This window comes from Cucumis sativus, chromosome 7 (genome assembly GCF_000004075.3).
Source record: "Cucumis sativus cultivar 9930 chromosome 7, Cucumber_9930_V3, whole genome shotgun sequence".
In the NCBI taxonomy this organism is placed as follows: domain Eukaryota; kingdom Viridiplantae; phylum Streptophyta; class Magnoliopsida; order Cucurbitales; family Cucurbitaceae; genus Cucumis; species Cucumis sativus.
In genome coordinates this window covers 19,762,947-19,785,288 of record NC_026661.2, presented here as the reverse complement: position 1 = coordinate 19,785,288, position 22,342 = coordinate 19,762,947, and the positions used below count along the sequence as shown (strand labels likewise).

At 30.7% G+C, this 22,342-nt stretch overlaps 3 protein-coding genes across 5 annotated transcripts; 1 reads left to right on the top strand and 2 right to left on the bottom strand.

Moving 5' to 3' along the window:
• The first annotated feature begins 1,943 nt into the window (after positions 1 to 1,943).
• Positions 1,944 to 3,362, top strand: LOC101203214 (pathogenesis-related thaumatin-like protein 3.5). The gene is made up of 2 exons (XM_031889303.1): positions 1,944 to 2,412; positions 2,485 to 3,362. Exons 1-2 carry the CDS (start codon positions 2,370 to 2,372, stop codon positions 3,144 to 3,146), a joined length of 705 nt encoding a protein of 234 aa, XP_031745163.1. The 5' UTR covers positions 1,944 to 2,369; the 3' UTR covers positions 3,147 to 3,362.
• On the bottom strand, positions 3,111 to 5,901 carry LOC101202980 (transcription factor bHLH130). Of its 3 annotated transcripts, none has more exons than XM_011661158.2 (7): positions 5,723 to 5,901; positions 4,952 to 5,632; positions 4,110 to 4,438; positions 3,852 to 4,022; positions 3,685 to 3,750; positions 3,518 to 3,586; positions 3,111 to 3,425 (listed from the first exon to the last, which is right to left on the bottom strand). In XM_011661158.2, exons 2-7 carry the CDS (start codon positions 5,526 to 5,528, stop codon positions 3,375 to 3,377), a joined length of 1,263 nt encoding a protein of 420 aa, XP_011659460.1. In that variant the 5' UTR covers positions 5,529 to 5,632; positions 5,723 to 5,901; the 3' UTR covers positions 3,111 to 3,374. The 3 variants fall into 3 exon arrangements, with proteins under 3 accessions (XP_011659460.1, XP_031745162.1, XP_031745161.1); XM_031889302.1 differs by having other exon boundaries at positions 3,518 to 3,583; XM_031889301.1 differs by having other exon boundaries at positions 3,852 to 4,019.
• An 11,655-nt stretch (positions 5,902 to 17,556) lies between these two features.
• LOC101203452 (SURP and G-patch domain-containing protein 1-like protein) lies at positions 17,557 to 21,592 on the bottom strand. The gene is given in 9 exon segments (NM_001305790.1): positions 17,557 to 17,746; positions 17,837 to 18,015; positions 18,292 to 18,477; positions 18,584 to 18,721; positions 18,809 to 18,976; positions 19,146 to 19,249; positions 19,413 to 19,539; positions 20,407 to 20,846; positions 21,426 to 21,592. Coding segments are annotated over 8 exon segments (1,341 nt in total). The 5' UTR covers positions 20,819 to 20,846; positions 21,426 to 21,592; the 3' UTR covers positions 17,557 to 17,719.
• Between the last annotated feature and the right edge of the window lie 750 nt (positions 21,593 to 22,342).

The following is a 22,342-nucleotide window of genomic DNA, read 5'->3' as shown; positions in this document are numbered from 1 at the left end:
TGAGAGGAAGCAAAAGCATAACGAATTAGTTTATGCACTTTATAATTTGTAATGATTTAGTTCCTATCGAGACCAATATTAATATGATGGAATAAAATGGTAAACAAAATGAGTAATTTCAAACAAAAAAATAATAATGATGATTTTGAATGCCTCACAATAATGAAAATGGTTTATAGAAGAAGTCTCTTTTTCAATTGGATTTGTTTAATCCTTTGTTTTAGTTTAATTTATCTACTGATTTGTCTTTAACCAAACAAATTGTTGAGACCAACTAAGCAAAACCCTTCACATATTTCTAATAATTTACAATTCTTAATTTATAGTTTATAATCAATTTGGGCAATGAATTTGATATAATAATGATTAAGTTTGTTTAATTCAAGAGTCAAAAACTAATTTATCTAATTAATATAATAACGTTGTTTAATTTTTAACAAGTTCTTAATTACCATATTGCTTTGACTTCAACTACATAATGCTTCAAAATATTTTTTTTTATAAAAAACTAAAGGTATTAATTATTATGACTATGGTTTTTCTCCAAAGAAAAAAAACTATACTTTCAAAACCTAAATGGATAACGGATAGAAATAACGTTTATATGCTTAACTTTACAAAACCGAATGATTAGCAAACGGTTTATTTTTCGAAATTAGGTTTAGATTTAGGGTATTTTTAAGTGTAACAAATAGAAACAAAATATTTACAATTCAAATTTACCACTAATAGACGCTGATATAGAAAAAAGAGTATATTCGTCTATATTATTAATAAATTTTGAAAATTTACTATATATTTTTATAAATATTTTCAACAGTTTTTTCATTTACGATAATTTTTATTTTGTAAACGTTATGAATGGATAACCAGAACCAAGAAATTCATTTGTTTATTAAAAAAACAAGAAGATGAGAATGGTGTTTTAAATTTTGGATTTTGAAAATTGAACTTATACTACTCTTCACGTCTATAGATTTGGTTATATTTACATTTCTTTAACAACGTTGTTATACACTTGAGTATTAAGTTTAAAAATGAGCCACTTTCGTAAGTGACATTTAAACAACAAATTGTAAAATATGTAACAAAGTGATGAAATAATTGCATATAGCACAAAATTAGTAAAAGACTAAAAAAATCAACGTGTAGCCACCACTTTGAGCGTTCCTTTCCAAATTTCTCAAATTAAAGCTATCACTCATAAATATTATCACACTAATAGCCGTTATTAGTTGTTATCACTAATAATTATTCTAAGTGCAAGTTTTTTTTTTTTTTTTTATTTTCTCAAATTGAAAACTATTATAGATAGTAGTTACTATCACCGATAGATGCTATTAATAATAGATTTTAATTTGAAAAATGTACTATCAGTGCTGTCATTGATATCGGTTACTAGTGATAGCTTCTATTAATAATTTTCATAAGGAAGATCAAACTTGACATTTTCAAAAATTTTACTATTTAATTGGTAAAATATTTGCTATTTTACAAATGTTTTATCATTATTGTACCATGTTTGTTTATTTAAGATACTAATCTAATTAGTCAATTAGTCATTACAATTAGATGATAATAATTGGGTAACAAAGTGCTGAAGTGGCCCAACAATTAAGAAGTAGAAGTAGGGCTATGGCCCAAAGGCCTTGTGTTTATATACTTGGGATGACTTCCCCAATTGACATTCCTCATTTCAAGGCCTAATTAAACCCAATGTTTTCTTTTAGGAAAATAATAATACCTTCATAGTTCATAACTTCTTTCATATACTCCAAAATTCGATGAGTTTTTTAGTATCTACCACATTTGTATTTCTTTAAATATCAAAACAAGTGAGCTAATTGATATTAGCTTTAACGTTATGATTCCAAACTCCTCTCAACAAACTCTTAACCAATTGCTAATATGTACTTAATACTCTCATTATTTACTAAAAATCAATACAATCCAAGTGATTAAAATTAAAATTGGGCACCCAATGAAGTAAAAACATGATTGGAAATTTTCCCACCATTAATTATCACATGATTCTTGTAGATAGTAAGCTTTAGACCATTGAAATATTTCTCTTTTCGCCATTTTTGATAGCTTAACTATACCCATAAATGCTGAAATTACCATATTTGTTTTTACTCTCTGGCCTTGTGGTCAAATACAAGTGAATTTAAGACCAGTTTTTTTTCTTTCAATCACTCACTTACCAAACGTATCGTTTTTTCCATCCAATTTTGGTAACATATCAAGTCGTAAAAATCATCCTCATGTGACAAGTTGTTGGATTTCTTCTGGGTCAGAAAGTTCTGTTTGTTTGGCCTTCTTTAAAACCCAATATTCATAATCCAACGTTCCCATTTTTTCCTGCTCTCATGGAGTTCTTGTTTGTCATTCTGCCTTTGTGCTTTTTCTTGGGTACCAAACACAAATCTCTCTCTCTTTTCCTTTCTTTCTCTTTGTATTCTGATGCATGGTTTTCCTTTTCAGGCATTGATGCTGCAGTTTTCACTTTGGAGAATAAATGTAATGACATAATATGGCCAGGAATCCAACCAGGAGCTGGGAGGCCTCAACTGATGAATGGTGGATTTCAGCTTAAGCCTGGCGAGACCGTGACGATCAATGCGCCTACAGGATGGTCCGGACGATTCTGGGGTCGACGTGGATGTTCCTTTGATGTCTCTGGCAAAGGAACGTGCCAAACTGGTGACTGTGGTGGCGTACTCGAATGTGCAGGGGCGGGTGGTGTCCCACCTGCCACACTTGCAGAGTTCACCTTAGACAGTCCTTTAGATTTTTATGATGTTAGCCTTGTTGATGGCTATAACATTCCAATTTCGATAGCTCCATCTGGTGGATCGAGTACTTGCCAAACGGTGAAATGCCTGACAGATTTGAATCAGCATTGCCCTGATGGTTTGGAGATGAAGAAGAATGATACGGTCATTGGTTGTAAGAGTGCATGCCTGGCTTTCAACAAGCCAGAGTATTGCTGCACGGGGGTATACAGTACCCCGAAGACGTGTAAGCCGACAGTTTATTCGAAAGCATTCAAGTTAGCTTGTCCATTGGCTTATAGTTATGCATATGATGATGGAAGCAGCACATTTACATGCCAGAAAGCGAACTATTCAATTGGATTTTGTTGAGTGAATGACCCATGATTTGGATCTTACATTGAACTATTTTAACTTACAAGAGTTTCTATTACACAGACAATTTCCTAAAATCCTATGACTTTTAAACAAAGTAGACAACGTTGTATTGTTCTTTCTTGTATCTTTCTTCCTTAGAGCTTAAAAGATAGGTGTTGCCTGCTTTCTGTACAGATCAAAATCAAACTAAAAGATAGGTGTTGCTTTCTTTATGGCTTCTTGTTATTGACTCGAACATGAGCAAGTGCATTTCGCTTTCGTATCTGTGAGAGTCTGCACGAAAAGAAAAGTGATTCTTGTGAGTAAAAGGTATTGGCTGGATCTTCATGTGATTTTATGAACTTTAGGTTGCTTTTGGAGGTTACCTTGACCTGTCTCTGCAGCCCTTTAATGTATTCAACGGCCAACTCTAACATATCAGCTGTGCTTGTCTGCTGCAAAGAAAGATTGAGCGATCGAACTATTTTAGTCTTTAAACATTGTAAACTTTACGACATAAACAAGATTTATCATCTAGGCTCAGGATAATTACCTTGTCCATGTCAGGAAAAAGCTCTTGCAGTTTTTTTATTCTCTCACTAATCCGTGTTCTTCTCATCTGATAATTTGAGCATTAGGAGATTAAGAATTTGATGAGTTTACATTAGAGTTAATCAGTTAAGAACAATGAGAGGTTGATTGAAAGAAGAGAGGATCTACCCGCTCTGCAATGCTTCGCGGGTGTGTGGCACATCCTCTTTTTGCTCGAATTTGATGAGGGACAGGCTCTTGAAATCGTAAAAATTTCTCTACCGGATCCTTATTGAAACTTATAGGTAAACTCAAATGATGAGCCAATCCACGAATGTTATTCCCAGAATCAGCATTCTGCTGAAGAAAGACTTGTTAAGCCAAACCCTATCGCAAAGCACATTATTAATCAGAAAACACTTGGCAGGTACTCTCATCAAGTTGTACCTGAGTTTCAAGCACAATCGAAGTTGCAAATGCACGCCCATTGTTATCTCTCCCTCTCTTTGTGTCCCTCATTGCAGAGTTATCCCAAGAACTATTGAGGAAATCGTCGGTCTGAAGTCGATCACCGCTGTTAGCTTTCTGACGATGGCGGGAGCTACCGACAATGCCTATGCTTTTATTCTCCTCTTCCGCGATTGGTGGCATATGGTTTGAGCCAAATGAATGGCCGGATAAGTTCATCTGACTACCAATCCGAGTAGATGGATAAGCAGCATCTACATCTTTCCTATTGCAAGTCCCAAACTTGTCGACCTCCCTTGTTGTATTGCCTGCAATTTAACAAGAGGTAGTCCTGTTAACAAGTGACTCAACGAAAAAGCTACTCAATCTACACTATCTAATCCATGAAAGAATCCGATCTAAATTATCAGTTTCAGCTTTAACCACAAAGCCCTCCGTCGTTAACATATATATGTAAGTTGAACTATGTTTGCTATGAAGATGAAGAAGCAATCCTTTTTTCTTTTCACAAAAAGGGAAAATAAAAACCATATTCTGAATTTTCTTTTATACGAGTAAACAAACGAATACAAGAACAAAGGAAAGCCTACAAAAACAGAGGCATCTCCAATCAAACAAAATAATATCTAAATTTCTTTGTAACAGAAGCCCAAAGAAAAACGACTAAAGTTAAATTAATGGGAGCAAAGGACTTTACAAATATTGGAGCTGAAATTTTTTTAACCAATCAGGTTGACTAAACCATGTAGCCTACACCCTTATAATTTGAGAGAACAAAAAAACCAAAAACAAAAAGGGGATTTCATGTACAGAAATATTACCATTTTCAGCAATCAAATGAGAGAAAAATCCAGCAGGAGAGCTGCTTTGCCTAAAAAGATTAGAACAATTTCTCGCACCCAATTGCGATTGCATCGAGTTATCAAAATCCGAAGAATTCATAACACCATACGAGTTCCCAACCGGAGCTCTACCACCAGCATCAACCGACCTCGTATTAACCATTGAAGATGGTTGATTACAGAACCCGTTTTGTTGTTGAACCGGTTCCCCTGTTTCTTCCTTCACCGTCCTCTCACCAGATCCCGAATCAAATTTTCCATTACACGACGCCATAAACCTCGACAAAATAACTTCGACCTCAGGGCTAGAAGATCGAATAAACCGATAATCCTCACGGGTCCCACCGCCATTGTTGCTGGAATTAAAACCTTCAGTTCCATCGACGAGACTCGCAAACAGAGAGGTCGGAGCAGAGCAATAACGCATAAGACCACCAGAATTGTTGTGTTCTTGTTGAGAATGATGGTTGTTGGTCGAATCACAATCCATAAAATCAGGGTATTTCTTCATTTCGTCGTTGGAGAATTTGAAATTCGTACTGTAAAGCAAACTCATAATGTCTCTAAACCGTTGGACAAAATTCCAATCCACAAAAAAACTGTTCTCAAATGAAACCCAGATGAGAAGTAAGATGAATTCAACAAAACCAAACTCCAATTCTGCAAAGACAGCATAGAAAAAAACACAAGAGTGAGCATAATCCAAGAACAAAAAACCATTTTCAATCCATTTCCAAATGATCTTCTCACCTCATAAACTTGAAAGATTCAAACAAAAGACAGTTCCAAAGGTAAAGAAATGAATTGAGTGAGAGAAAAACAGAAGCAAATTGATTGATAAATTCATATACTGAAGAAGCTCCACTATCAGTTGAAGGTTTGAAGAAAAAAAGAAAGAAGAAAGTGGCGATATCCTTTAGAGCCACCTGTGCATATATTTAACGGGTTAAGGTTTGATGAATACCCTTGAAATTTAAAGTTTATTACCAAAAATGCCAATACATTGAGAGGGAATCTACTCGGTGACATCATATTTTCGTTGACCAAAATGGTCATTCTCCGCCCCCTCGTGTTTTTGACATAGTTTTATTCTAAATAAAAATATAGCGCGTTCGATTTATTTATTTATTTATTTTCATTTTTATAAGAAAAACGTCATTATTAGATTTATGAATACTTAAAAAGAATTAAAATTTATGATTGAATTTTTGTAGTAAGACATTCTCGTGAATTTGAGTGGCTAATGTATTAAATTAAACACTTCAACTAATAAACAATATTTGGAACTATGAAGTTTGATGTTAATACATTTATTTATTCATATAATTATTATGTATTAAGTTCATTACAAATGAAAAAAAAAGAGAAAAAAGAAGAAGAGGAAGATAAATTTGTGTAATATCCGTAGTTTGGATAAAATAAAACTAAAAGAATTTCTTGAAGTCTTAATTGCAGTATTTAAGCTGAGTAAATACTCCTATTATTTTTAAATACATGAAATTATTTTTACTTCGGTAATAAGCCAAACACATTTATTATTATTATTACTATTTTGAAGAATAAGCTACTAAGCATTCAATTTTAATCATATAGTGATTTTAATAGTCCATAAAGTTGAATTGTAGAAATTTTAAGATATTATTTGATCAATTTGGAATTTGGTGAATTTTATTCATAAAATAAATAAATATTTTAACCTTTTAAAATATGTTTAAATGTCTATAATATATTTACCCTTGTAATTTTCTTTTTGCTTATTATTTACGTTTTAGAAATATGTCTTCATCAACCGTTGATGTCCGTTTCATCATTCACTATACCAATCATAATCGATTCAATGACGATTTGGTTAAAAAAACGGATTAGACCGAACGATGATAAATTACAACTAATATCAATTCACTTATTAGGACAAGGTTAAACTCATCCACTTTGAGAACAACCATAAATAAAACAATTCAATACTATCATGATTGCACTAACTTATCACGTTAATTTTTTTGTGGTTACATCTCATGGATAATAGTAAATTAAAAAAATATATAATACTATCGTAGTACGTACTACTTCCATTCATCATTTGATAATTCATCAAATGATTTATTAATTCAATATTTATGAACTCCACATGATTCTTAAACGCGCTACTTTAATTTATAGTAAGTTATGAATGAGAATCATATACCATAATAATACTCGAAATTATCTCGTATGAACAAGACTTTGAAGTAAAAGACAAAAACGATGAAAATAGGAGGATAAGACTGAATGAAAAAAGAAGAGATATTTTGAATTAAATGATACTCCTAATAAATTTGCCCTAGCCGACTTGGCTTGTACAACACTATGCTTAGAAATTTTCTTGTATAAAGAGAAAAAAAAAAATCTTTACTTTCTCATAAAGTTTGAAAATGAAATATGCCTTCTCAAAATGGATAAGGACATTGATGCTTTGTATACATCCAAATATTATCTAACTCGGCGAGTCACCCTCCGAGTTCCCATTTCTAAAGTCAATACTTCTCAACCCCTTCCATTCATTATGCTCAAGAAGATTACCTAAACCAGAATCAATGCTACAATAATATCACTCATTATTTCCTATCCCTCTCTTTCTTTTTTGGTTTTTTCCTCTTGTAGTTTGTCAAATTTAACACCTTCCCTTAAAACATTCAAATCATTGAATTCAATTCTAAGCTTTAAGGAGTAGATTAGTCAAATTATATTTATATTAATGTCTACCATTAAAGTTTGTATTGTATTTATGTTTATATTTTGGAATGATCTAAAAATTCAACTAGTGAAACCAATTAAACAAAATTATTCATTGTGATTAACTCAAAAATGGTCAAACCAATCCATGAAAATATGGGTGAAGTAGATAAAAAAAAAGGGGGTTGAAAATAACATTGAAATATTAAAATAAAGCTTGAGAAAAGCATTTAACATAGAAGTACTAATTCCCAAAGAAAAGAAAAGGAGTATTGGTTTAGTCATAAAAGTGCTCATAGCTTGCATGAAAATGTATTAACTCAACATAATTTCAATTAGGGTCACTGAAATGAAACAAACTTTAACATGTACATTTCTAAAAGCAATGTTTAATTATTATGTTAACGTGTGTTGAATGTTATTGATTCAAATTCAAAATGTTGCAATAATAGAAGTAATATCATCAATTGAGATTTAATGAATATAGAAGTGAAAACAAAAGTAGAGTCTTCTTTTAAGTATTATTAATTAAAGTGGGATTAATTAAAGGAAAGGGCATAATGTTTGTTAGTATATATATATATATATATATATATATATATATACTCACTATAATAACTAGGTGTTGACTTTAAAATTAGAAGTCAACTAAAGTTATTATGAACAAATTGGGCATTCATTGAAAGGGGCAACTAGTTCATATAATTAATAATAATGTTATAACACAAAGTCTTTTTTAAATCTTATATAGTACCTACATGAAATTTTTATTCATTCAATTTTATTTTAATATCTTTATACATATATTATACTTTTTTTTTTCTCTTTAACTATGTTATACTAATGACTCTTATGTGTCTACCTTTTGGACTTTAAATCGAAGAAAGGGACTCTATACATAAATTAATATTAATAAACTCATATTACGTTTTAAATGGAAAATTTTAGAAACGAGTATTTCAAGAAACATAAAACTTACTTTTAATTCAATAAAATTTAAAATAGAGTAAAAATTTATCGGAAAAATCACTTTAATATTAATGTTTTTCTATTGAGCTTATTTTAATATTTTTCACAAATGTCGATAAGTATCGTCATATCTCACTTAAATTTAAACTAATAAATTATTTTTTAGGAAAGGTTAAAATTATTAAAAATGAAAAAAAGTACAATATTGTTATTTATTTTCTCTCCATAGAATTTTATATTAGAGCGAAAATTTATATCCACAGAGATCGAATCAAATCGACGAGGGCAAAACTGTAATTTCTCTTAGTGGAAAATATAATTATTTATTTATGGTGAAATTACTAAGGCTTTGTTCTTAAAAATATGATTAGTAAAAATATTTATAAAATTTTCCCCAAATAGACACGTAGGAACTTAATCTAATTAATATAGTCAATTAACAAAATGAGCTAATAAAGCTAACTCAAGTCTTATTTTGTGATTAATAAAGCTAACTCAAGTCTTATTTTATTTTGTTTTTTTTGTCATGCCAACATTCATCCTTTCAGAGTTTTAATTTATCAATTCAATATATTATTTAGTTAAATGTTATTAAATTATCTCTACTGATTAATAGTGCATAAAAATAAAATCGTAGAAAATTATAAAACCACTCTAAATATTATTAGATTCGAACTATATATTTATGTGAATCTAGTTAAGCTCGTGTCAAAATTTATGATGTTTATTATAATAAAAAAAGAATAGAATGATTAAAAGTATACAATTTATGGGGTGTTATATTTAAAAATAAATGAAGCTTTAAAACAAACGTTGTTACCCAAAAAAAGGGCAAAAGCCAATTTGGGCGTTTAATATATATTACTTACTTGTAGGTTTGAAGTGGAATTTAATAGTGAAAATAAAAAAGGTTATAAAATGTGGTGTGTGATCCTTGAAGGACTTTGACAACTAAAGTCAACAAAACCGCTAATCTTTAAAAGCGGTTTCAAGGTTTGGAATTCAACCTATGGAAGAAATATATGTATTTTAATTCCTTGTTTTATTCAACTTTTTAAAAGAAAGAGACATCAAGGCATAAAATTAAAAATAAATCAAAGGTGAAACAAAAAACATTATAATAAAATTAAATATAAAGTCAGAGAGGGCAGTTTAGCCAACTTAATGCGACCATTTACTATCTTTTCAATTTTTCTTCTTATAATTTTAATTACCATCTAATTAACTATATATAATTTGTTTATGGTCAAATTCATATTATTTATGTTTACAAAATTATCACGTTTTTTACGCCTTGTGTAATTAAATAATCCAATTCTTTATAAAAAAAAATTATGATTATTTTTAGTCTTTCCTAATATTTAAATGTTACTTTGCGATTTGTTTATAAGGTACTGAAAATTCAATTTTTTTAAGTGATGTCTAATATTTTTTATTTAATATGATACTGTCGATATTAACTGATGTTTATTTTGTTTAGTATTAAGTGATATTTTTAAGTTATATATATATGTGTGTGTGTGTATGTATGTATCAATAACTCTACTCCCCACCTCTAGTACTTGACAGATATTTATTAATACCATTGAAAGAGTTTATTTAAATTAAAAATTAGTCTAATTAATAATATATTGTCAAAAAAATTCACCTAACTTGTAACGTATATATGTATATATTTACCGTTTCTTCGTTGACCTATTGTTCATTCTTCTAAAACTCTATCAGAAATATTCTCAAAGTCATATTTATAATACTTTTAAAATGACTCAATTTTTTTAAATATCTAAATTATTATTTATGTGCCTAATTTTTTTATGGTTATTGTTTGCATAAGGTTTTCGTTGAACTTGAGTTGATGTTGTATTTTTGTTGATTTAATGTGATGTTTACGCTTGATTTGGAGAAAACGGAGCACATGATGTTCTTAAAGTTGAAGTATTAGAAGAAAACTTATATCTTTAAATGAGCTTCAATCTTCGAGGGCAATCAACTTCAGGAATCATAGATTCTTCTAGTTATTTGGTGAATTCTCTCTAAACTTTATGGAGTAAAAAATTTCCAACCCTTACAAACGAGGAGAACTATTCTATTTATAAAGTTCTGTAGGGAACGTTATGAACTTAACCACATGGATTTGAGTCATATTTAACTGTTGAGCTCAATTAAGCTTATTTTTGGATTCAACTTAAACCAAAGTAAATAATATTTAATTCAATCAAAATAATTAATTTGGTAGTTATAATACATGTGGCATTATCAAAATTGACCAATTTATGGTTTAATTCGGGACACATATCAATTATTTTAGTTAGTTACAAATTTAATTATTTGTACCTTTAATCAGCTAAATGACGTGGCAATTTGTTATTAATCTAAAATTTCTCTATTCAACAGTTTTTTTTAAAAAAATTTTGAAGGCTTTGTTTTGAGTTTATTGAAATTAATTATATTAAGTTTTTTTTTAAAAATAGACCCCTATTTTAATTTACTCATGATTCTTACATTAATAAAAAAAATAGGAAATAAATTAAAATTTTGGTTTTAGTGTAATATTAAAAGGAAGCTCATTGTGTAATTAGTGAATAATTTTATACTAACTTGGTAGTGTAGCTAAAGCAATTTATTTAATTAATCAAAAGTCAAATATAATTTATCAATAACACAAAAAAAAAGAAAAAAGAAAAACAGTAATACTTAATTTAAAAATAATTTAAATGATCATATATTTAAAAAATAAGAGATATTGATGAAGTGGTATTTAAAATAGTTGGATGACATCATCTGTATCAATGTCCGTACAATGGGATACAAAGCCTTAAGAGCAAAATTAGAGATTGAGAAGCTTACGTCACCCCATTCTTCTTTTGTCACTAACTACAATCTGAACCAATTAATTTAATATTAACAATAACAAGTAATTAAATTAGTGAATCCTTTTCAAATTTCAACTATATAATTAGATACACTCATCAACCCACATTTCAAATTTAATATGTTACCTTTTTTTATAAGAAAAAACAATAGTGAATTCAAGGGTACCTTGGAATTTATTTTATAAAATTGTCCATGTTCTTATGAAAATATTTTGTGAACAAGGCATTTGACTATTTATTTTTTGAGGTAATAATAGTTGAAAAGTAATATTGAATTTACTTTAAATTTTAGGGTTAAAGTATTGATTTAAATATGATGCAATTAAATATTATTTTTCTGTCCATCTCATAGTACTATATAGTAGTAGTGTATTTAAATGACCTTCATGCTTTATATCTAAACCACAATTTTAACTTAACATCACAACTTGAGTTCTTTTTTATAAAAAGTATGTGATTATAATATTATTTCTTTTTATTTAATATCAATATCTTACCTACACTACTCGTGCTTTGGACCCAAGTATAGGTCGTGTAAATTGGAGATCTAAATAATCTCTGACTTATATGTCACGTTATATTTTGAAATGCTAAATCTTATATTAATATCTTTGAGTTCAGATCTAAAGTAAAACCTTATTTAAAATATAGAAAGGAAATAGTAAATCAAATCTAAAAAGTTTAATTTATTCAATAGTTATCAAATTAAATAAAGTAAACTTTTAACGTTTTTTTTTTTATATTATTAATATAAGACTTTAAACTTTCATATCATTTTATTTTCAATATTTTTATGTCGTGTTATTATAACTTAAATAATATTTTAGCATAATTTAACTCCATCCGAAGAAATGAATCCGATAAGATAAATTTGGTTTTCGAACTTTACCACTATTATATTTTGACCGAACTACTTTTTACTATTATAATCTCTTGTGTGTTGTGTTTATCAAACTATTATTTGTTTAGCTTAATAAAATTAAAATGGTTATTACACCTCCTTTAATCTTTTTTTAAAAATTCATTTTTTATGCAAAGATTCTAAACAAAATCATTATATAATTTTTATTGTTCATATTTCATATTTGATTTCATGTTATATTCCAACGATAAAAATTTACCCTAATTACATAACAACTTGAGCTCTTTTTTATTAGAGATATTTGATTATAATATTATTTCTCTCCACCTCATATCGATAGGTTACGTATAGAACTTTGTGTGTGTGGACCTAACAATACATATATTATAAAAGATGGATCTGAACAATCTCGTAGTTATATGTAATGTAATATTTTAAAAAAGAGAATGTCGTGGCGATATACAATCCGCATCTTAAATAAATGTATTAAGAAAATGAAAGAAACAAATAATAGTAAATATAATAATTATCTAGCTACTAACTCAATCATGTTTAACTTTTGCTCAAATTAAAACTATTTAACCTTATTCTAATCCATCCAACTAACTCTATCATATGATCATGTCTCCCTATATGATACAATATATGGTTGTGATTTTATTTGTTTCAATTTATTAGTTATTTCACATTCACTACACTTTACAACTCTAATAAAAATGATTTGTTTGAACCATTGAAAATTTAATAAACCCTAATTTTTAATTTTATATCTTTCCTAGTACATAATAACTAGATTTTATAAATATTAAATTTAAGTTGTTATTAAAGTTTTTAGATAATTTAAAAGAAAGGTTAAAAGGTAGTAATGAGAATTGATTAGACACCAAATTTGAAGTTGAAAAAGAGGTCAAGAGGGAAAATAAATCCAAAAGATGGCTTTTAAAGAGATGAAACCAGAGAATGAAAAAGGAAAGTGGATTCATGAAAAATGGAAATTGGACCATAGATTTGGGAAAGAAAATGGTTTGTTTTCTTCCTCTCTTTCTTTCGTTCGTTCAAATAATTAAGAACCAAATACATTTCCTATGTCACAAAAAGACAAAAATTAATTACAACTAAGATTGGGGAAATGCAACCAAAGCCAAAAGTGTTTCTCATTATAATATATAATATATATCATAAAGTCGGTAAGCACTTCCAAACGTGGCCTTATCATCATACTTTTCGTCCCCATTCATATCATTTTTTTTAAAACTATTCTTGCCTACAAATTATTTTAACCCTCTCTTCTCTTTTTTCCCTAAATTAAACTGTCAAATATTTGTAATAATTTTGATCTGTATAGTTAAAAAATTCCATACCTATTATATAACGACTTAATCTTTATAGTTTTTATAAAAGATTTGATTCTTGATTAGTTTATCAAATTACATATACAACAAAACAAATTTCATTAAATCGTAATAATAATTTTTAATTTTTGGTTATTTTTCTGCTTATTTCAACATCATTACTTGTAGTTTTATCATCTAAATATTAATAATTTATGTGGAAGAAAAAACAAAGTGTATGAAAATATGTTATACAAGTATAGAATAAAGTTGAGTGAGAGTGTTTTTGTAGCCTTTTTTAGGAAAAAATAATTAAAATGAACGAAAATTAAATATGACAAAAAAAGAAAATAAAAGAATAAAAAAGGATGAAAGTCCAAACTGTTTTCTATTATTATAATGTTTCTTTTGAGAAATGGTTTCTTGTTGGGTTGTAATTTCTTCAAAGGGGTGTTCTCTACGTTTTTCCAATTATGAAACTAAATTATATTATTTTAAGTCTTATTCATATTACCTTTTTATATTTGGGAGTTGGTATTTTCCTTTTTCAATCAAAGCTCTTTAAAATATAAATAAATAAATAAAAATGGTTGGGTTTTTCCTATAATTTTGGATTTTGAAAAACAATATTTGATCATCTAAACACAACTAATTTTATTTTATTTAACGTTTCTTGAACTAAACATTATTGCTTTCAAATGGAATGAGATGACATTTGTAAGGTAAGTGGAGTGACCACTAATTAATCACAACAACAAATGTGACTTGTAAGAACCTTATACTTACTTTCACAAGTTTAATATATCCTTTTACTAAACAATAAGTTAAGTTTGGTAAACTTAATTAGTTCACCCATATTACATTATTTCCCACCAACATTTATAATCGACCTTAATATAAATTTATACTCATATCTTTGCTTTTGGATTCACCCAAACGAATATGTACTACAAATTTATAACGACTTTAACACTATATTGTTCTAACATTATCATGTTTATTCCCTTAATTATATAACCCAGTTACCTTCTCACTCACCTCCCTCCTAAGAACACATATCAAACAACTTTTTTTTAACTTTACAATCATTTTAAAAATAGACTTGAGGAGAGGGGGAAAAAAGGAGTGGCTTTTTAAGAAAAGTAGTGTGATATAATTAAACAATCTCCCTAATATATATATATATATACATACATATATATCCATAATCTGATCATAAAGTTTGATAATGTAAAATAATGCATAAAGATCATGCATTTGAAAAGAAACTAACACATCGCAATCCATCACCTAAAAAGGAAAATTAGAGGGCCATGACTCATGATCAGATCATACATTTATATAACATAAAAATGATGTGTATGTTAAGGTGAAAGACAAGTTGAAAATGGAAAATATGTATTATTAAAGAATATTCTGTGTTTTCTTTTTTTTTTTTAAAAAGGAATGTAGAACATATGCTTATAAAAACAGAGAAATTCAAATAATAATTGAGATGCCAATTTTAAAATCTAAAATAATGCCCTCACCGCAGCCGCCGGAAAAGGGAGGATCCGATCCCCTTCAACTTGCCTTCATCCAATCGGAACGCAGCCATAAGTTTCGTCAACGACTTGTCGTTTTTCATTTTGATTATATATTGGTAAGTTAAGTTAGGTGGAGCATTGAGACCTTCACCGCCGACAACGCTTCAATTGTCGTCTGGATTCGGATCTGAGTAGTGTTTGGATGCCCCAATAAGTTACGCCTTCACCGGGATAACTGCCTCCCCCACAATGTTCCCATTTACGATTCCGAATGAGTTCTCCAATAATTCCATTAACCAATTAATTCTAAGAATGTTTGGAGTTTTCTTTTTCTATCCCAAAAAATAATGAGAATTTTGATATGGAATCATTATCCCAAACATTGTTTTTCTCCAATTTTTCTAACTTTTAAGATTTTCTTCTACCTTACGTTACCAACCAAAACTACACAATTATCCCTTCTTTTTTTTGTTTCTTTTGCTCTCCTAACTTCCTTCCATAGATGTCGATGGCTATTGGAACGTTGCAATGAGACACTTTTATTGACGGGAGAATAAAATTGTAAAGAGTGGAACTTGGATTATCTAGATCAGAAGACTAGAAGATAGATTTCCATTCAACTAACTAGCAATTTTGATATTATGCTTCCTATTGCAATGAGGGAGGTTTGAGCTACTTAGATCTTAACTAAATTCTACCCACTAGTAAGCAAGAAAAAATTGGAGATGTTGTATTGATGAATATTACATAAAGAAAGGAGATCGAGATGGATTGTGAAGATTGAGAATGGTAAGTGTCGGATTTCTTGCAAGCGAGGGAGAGTAAGAGTGTTAGTCCCAATCTAAATGCATAAAGTTCCATTTTGGAACTTTTTTTTCCTTGAATCTGTCACCCTCTATTTTCATGCATCAATACTTGCAAGATAAACCCACCTTAGATAAGTGAAATTATATACCTCCATGAATCAAAAGATGGAAACTAGATTGGGATTTCGATTCTATTGTTGCAATCTTGGAATTTATATATTACTTTTCCTACGTCAATTAGATTGATTAGGCTACTAATTTGTTCGCCCTATCCTACCATAAAAATGAGGAGACAACCTATTATGAATATTATCATGTCCACTTGAAATCATCTCAAAGTCTATTTTGTTCAAATTTTGCAAAAACGATTCCCACAAAAAAATTAACTTGATCAAACTAACCTAAAGATCTCTTGTTCATCTTTGGACAAAAATACCATAAACTTGTTGGGCTTTCAAGGCAGAAGTTTGTGTTTTTAGAAATTACCCACTAAAAAGAATTTTCATTCCCCTCGGCAGTCCCTTTCCCAACCTGAATTGTCAATAACCAAAAATGGGATAATTGTCACAAGTTTTCTACATTTCACACAAAACTTATTGGTCAATTATTTCACAACCCTTATTGGTCAATTACTTCACAACCCTTTTGGTCAATTGTTTTAATAGTTCATCCTAAGGAAGCTCAAAATGTCAGAAGATTTAAATATGTCAATAAAAGATATAACTTTTAATCCAAGTCAAAAAATAATATTAACGACTTTGCAGGAAAATGACCCAAAAATTTGTCTGAAGCAGATCCAAAATGTAGTAATTCCTGGCAATGATAAACACTCGCCCAAGATTCTTCCTATCCTTAATAAATATTGACAAATTGCACCAATCCTTGAAAAATAACTTGATTCTTCCCATCGATAAATATTGACAAATTGCCTCAATTCTTGAAAAATAACTTAAATTTTAATCACATTTGCAAAAAAGAGTGGTGCTTTTAGAGCTACAAATGAGGAAGCGAGGTTGATCGTGGTAAACCGCATCTTGAGTCAGAATCGAATTGGTTTTGCTGTCTATGAAACCTGATGCAGAATCACAAATGGAGAAAGAACACGACAGAAGGGGAAAACGCTGTAAAGTTTTTGCTCAATTGAAACAATTTAAGTCAAAAAGGTGGGAAAAGCAAGAGAAAGAACATTGATGACATTGGAGGTGAGGGGGGTAGGGAATGGGTAGTTCATCTAAAAGCCAAAACTTGTTTAGGTCAAACTCCACAATTATCCGAGAAGTACTACAGAATGATGCTCTAGCAAGCCAATGGAGCTTAGAAGAAAAGAAGAAAAAAAGGAATGGTAATTAACGCTTCAAGTTATGCATATTTAACACAAAAATAGGACGAGTCCAGTATACTGATCAAGCACAATAGGATTAAACAAAACCCCGCCCTGACCCTGATCCCGATCCCCGAATCCCACACCACATGGAAAATGAAGGGAAAAAAAAACAAAACGATGACAGGATAAAAAGAACTACATCTATTGATTATTTATTGAGTTATGACATCAATTATGCCACAATAGATCGAGATAATTTCCACTCCCACCACGTAGTTTGGCTTTTCTCATAATTTTCAAACAGAGCCAGAATGATCAAAGTGCCTTTGCAGAACCGTCATCAATCAATAGTATGCTTTCCGAGGGTTATTCTACGAAAACAAAAAAGTATGACATCAAAACTACTTGATTAACTAGGTATTGAAGTAAGCGCAACTTCAATGGGTGTGATAAATAAATACCAGTGGGTTCGGTCTGTAACGATAACCAAGCATCATTCGTTTTTTGTACTGCTCGTATATATCGTCTTCAGGAGTCACCTCACCAGGTTGATGGGCTCCAACACCCAAGTTATTTGTTTTTACATCACCCGCCATTATGGGATCTGCAATTCCACTCTTGGAGCTTCCCAGACCCTCACCTGCAGTTCTCTTGCCAGTATTAGAAGGCTCCTTCATTACCAAATGAATTCTCAAATAAACTGGAATTATAATATGAACTTTGGGTTCAACGTAAGCTCCAGGAAAAGAAGTCTAAGGACTTGTTAAAAGCCTTTAGCAAAATGAACTTGGAGATATATCTAATTAAAAATTCTAGATCCTAGCATTGTCGAGTCCAATGGTCTATGTACTGACCCATGTGCAATGTGACATGTGGTGTGTGAGAAAAAATATGAAGAAAGAGGGAGGGAGGGAACCTTCTTTCCATCCCATTTTAGATAGGAGTCTGTGCCCCACATTATCAGCCTGAATTTTAGCCTTATCAGCAGCTTCTTTAGAATATTTCCGGGCAGACGCATCATTGCATGTAGCTAAGAACTTTTCAAGCTCCTCGTGGGGAATGAAGTCACCCATGTGATGCCCTCTTTTCCCTAAAGCTGAAGCTGCACAGCACCCCCAAAATAGAAAAGGAAGTTCAAGCAATAAAACCACTAATGCCACAGGCTAAACAAATAATGGTCAACCAGCTACACCCCAGCAGGTTGATACCTTGAAGAGACGCAGGAGGAGGCATTTCATCTTTTGACTGTTTAGGTTGCCTCATCCGCTCTTCACGAGCAGCTTTCTTCATGTAGAATTCCATCATTGCAATCGGATCTCCACTAGATGGTGGTGGTCTAGTTTCACCTTAAAAAGTGAAAACCACACGTCAAGTACAATATCAATTCATTGAAACATAGTGAGCACTAAACAGTCACGGTGTCAAATAGTTACCTGCTCTTTCAGGCCACGCAGTAGTATTAGATGAACCCACTGAAGTCCTTGAATCTTCTGATGGTTCATATAAAGCAGAGGCAGGGGTTTGATAATTTGATGAGGAAGACTGCTGGAGAGATTTCTGGGAACCAGTCCTTGGCTTAGAAGTTTGCGTGCTCCCACCATCTACAGATAGAAAGGGCAAAATGAATGTGAAAAACAATTTAATCTCCCAAAAACATTTCATAAAAAAATGGGATCTCGAGGAAAAACCCATGAGAAAACCCTAAGTCATCAATGACACAAATGCTTGTTTTCAAAAAGATAATATGAGAATCAAGTGAGAAGCCCAAACCATTAGAGGATTTAGGTTCGACGGTTTCTGAGAAAGCTTTTTCTTCTTGAGCTAGCTGATATTCATAGTATTTGTAATCTGCAGAACTCTCATCAAACAGAAATCTGCAAAGATTGATGGATATTTTGTTAAAAAAACATTTATTGAGAAGTGAGAAGCTAAGCATAAAAAAAAACAAATGAAGCAATAGATTCAAGAAAGCAGTAGCAACGGCAATGTTAAGAAAGAACAATGCATGGGAACTTTTAAAGCACAACAAGAACGTACTTAAATGGTGTATCTCCAGGATTCTTTTGGCGAGTAACATGCTCAAATTGCCTTCCATGTTTAGCCACAAAACTTGCTAGCTTGTCGGCAACTTTCTTCACTGTAGGATCACTTGGTGAAGGTGGTGCTGCATATCACTTATAAAACTGATTAATACCAAGAGCATGAACAAGTGAATGCAAATTACTCTTGCAGCAGGCTGCTACATATTCCAATTCTTTCATTGAACATCTCTTCCACCAATGTTGAAAGGTATTAAAGGTATACACTGCATTCATGAGACAAGAAATTTTCAAGAGTGCTTTGTACTCTACAAGTGAAGCAGTCCAAGTTTTAGAAGAGATCTAAACTCACGGTCCCAACAAAGCCATTAGAGTTAATTGAAGGGGGAAATGGATAGTGACCTAGATGGTAATTCTATAATGCCCCAACCCCCCAATAGAACAAAAAATGGTTTTCCATCGTCTCAAGAACAAGGTGCGACTCTTCATGCAAAAACTAATGCTAAATAGATGAAAGGGTGAAGATGAAATCAGTAAGAAATCTTCCACAGACCAATTTAAGTTGGAAAACAGAAAGGAAGAATGCAGACATGAGAGCAACACCCTGAACCATAGTTCTTTTCAGCTTAAAACAATTGAGGTCCGACATTCTTAATGACTTAAAAATGAAAATTATATACAAGTTATTTGCTCACCTCCCTATCCCAAATAATTTTCAATAGCTGCAGATAACAGTGGTTCAAGACAATAACTTGAGTCAACTTGTCAATAAAAAATATAAGCAAGCCAACAAATAGATGCTCCAGGGTAACAAAATTTGAATCATGAATGAACATGCATATAACAGAACATCAGAAATTAAGTACCAATTCACCGCATCAACCAGAAATGGCCTTAAACAGACCAGGTTTTTTGGTTTACAAACTCTGGCAGATACTTGCCATTAATCCCAAAAGAGAGGAGTGTCAGTATAAAGTAGTAATTAGTATTACCATCACCAGATTGAAGTACTGGCTGCTCAGTACCATCTTGTGGACCTAACTTTTGACGCTTCTCTGGTAGATGATCAGATGCATCTACCGCATCAGGTTCATCTTCATCCTCATCTGCTCCTAACTTCACAGAAGGTGCCACAAGCTTAGACTTCTGCTTCAAGCTGAAAGCAAGTTTTCCAGTTGGGGCAGTCTTACGAATCTCACCACCCTTAAACTGCATACTAGTTTTACCACTAGTATTATGTGGAATTGAAGTCCCTGCTATAATCTTGATTGGTTTTGGCTCCTCAGAGGTAGCACCTTTATCTTTATCCTTATCCTTCTCACCATTTTTCTGTTGGAGTTGTTTAAACCTTTCCATAAATGATCCGTCGTTGACAAAAAGGGTAGGGGGCATTCCTTTGTCCATCGAGAGGCAATGAGTACTCAGTCTCAGACTGCTTAGAATGAATCATCATTAGAAAAGCAATCAACCAAAGAGTTCAACAATCCTTGAAAAAGAACATTCAAATCATATATATAGGGAAATCTCGAAGGATCGACAAAAACCTTCTCCCTTCAAACATCCCTCGACTTTTTCACTAATTAAACAGAAAAAAAAAGTACAAACACAAGAAAGAACCAATTAATTAGAAAGATAAGAACAAGATGCTAACACGGACGAATTAATATTAAAATCATCCACAAAATCTCTAAACACGATCTGCTTAGGCATAGGTCATTGTCGTAATCGAATATTAAATAAAATTAACACCACCCAAAACTGCAGACGACGATTAATAAGGTAAAAATCACGAAAACCCATATAAAAAAAATATTACGTACATGAAAAAACAGCCGCGTAATAAAAGTAGAACCATATAAAAGGGAGGAAAACAAACCCTAGCTCCAGAACCAAAAAGCCCCGAAGAACAATCAACAAACAAAAGTGAAAACACAAAAAAATACAGAATACAAAAAGAGCAAGAGAGAGTAAGGAAGATTATTCAACGGATCAAAACGAATCAAGAACTGACCCAAAAGCACTGCGGAACAATATTGAATCTGAGAATGGAAATCTTCCGGTTCGATTGTAAAACTAGACGGAGATAAGGCTCCGGTGACCCCGATTGAGGATTGGAAGATGAATTGGAGGAAGAATGGAATTGGAAAAAATGATGAAGTGAGGCGAAGGTTGGGGAATTCGTGTTTGGCGAAGAAAAGTGAAGTAGAAGAAGAGAAGAGAAGAGAAGAGGAGAAGAGAAGGCCTTTTGGTTGATGTTTCGTTAATATATAAATATTAAAAGGGAAATTTTTCAGTCACCAATAAAATGTCCGAGAATTCGATTAAATAACATCAAATGCACTTTCCTCAAAAATACCTATAAATTTTTTCAAAAAGCTTTTACAACTTTCTAAAAGAGTTTATAAAAACTATAGTTTGTTTTTGGAAGAAATTTGTTAAAGTTTTGTTTTATAAATATCTCTCCAAATAAAAAATATTTTTATTAATCTAATTTTTATGTTAATTTTTTTAATATTAAAATAAAAACCAAAAAGTTAAATTAAAACTCAACTTTATAATTCACATTTGTATGAATTCATCCTGTTTACTTATATGAAAATAATAAATTATTTATTTATTAATTAAATTTTATTTTAAAATTTTTTAAAGATATAAATCGAAATGGAATTTTATGTAAAATCAAGATTTTCATATATACATCACCTTCCATGTTTTAAATTTTAGCTAAAACGTAAAATTTCACAAAATCTTACCAAATGAAATAAGAATTATCATCATGGGTTAATAGTCTAGTAAGATTTAGGATATTTATCCTCTAACTTTATGCGAATAGTTAAATGAATTCAAATTTTTTATCTTTAATTAAATTTTGTTTAGTTTAATGAAAAAATTGATGTAAAAGTTGATTGGTGAGAATATTTTTAACTT

Coding starts and splice junctions, on each gene's coding strand:
- LOC101203214 (XM_031889303.1), top strand. CDS start 2,370: ATGGAGTTCTTGTTTGTCATTCTGCCTTTGTGCTTTTTCTTGG. Junction 2,413..2,484: donor GCCTTTGTGCTTTTTCTTGG/GTACCAAACACA, acceptor TTTCCTTTTCAG/GCATTGATGCTGCAGTTTTC.
- LOC101202980 (XM_011661158.2), bottom strand. CDS start 5,528: ATGAGTTTGCTTTACAGTACGAATTTCAAATTCTCCAACGACGAAATG. Junction 4,439..4,951: donor TCATTTGATTGCTGAAAATG/GTAATATTTCTG, acceptor GTTAAATTGCAG/GCAATACAACAAGGGAGGTC. Junction 3,751..3,851: donor CGCGAAGCATTGCAGAGCGG/GTAGATCCTCTC, acceptor TCAAATTATCAG/ATGAGAAGAACACGGATTAG.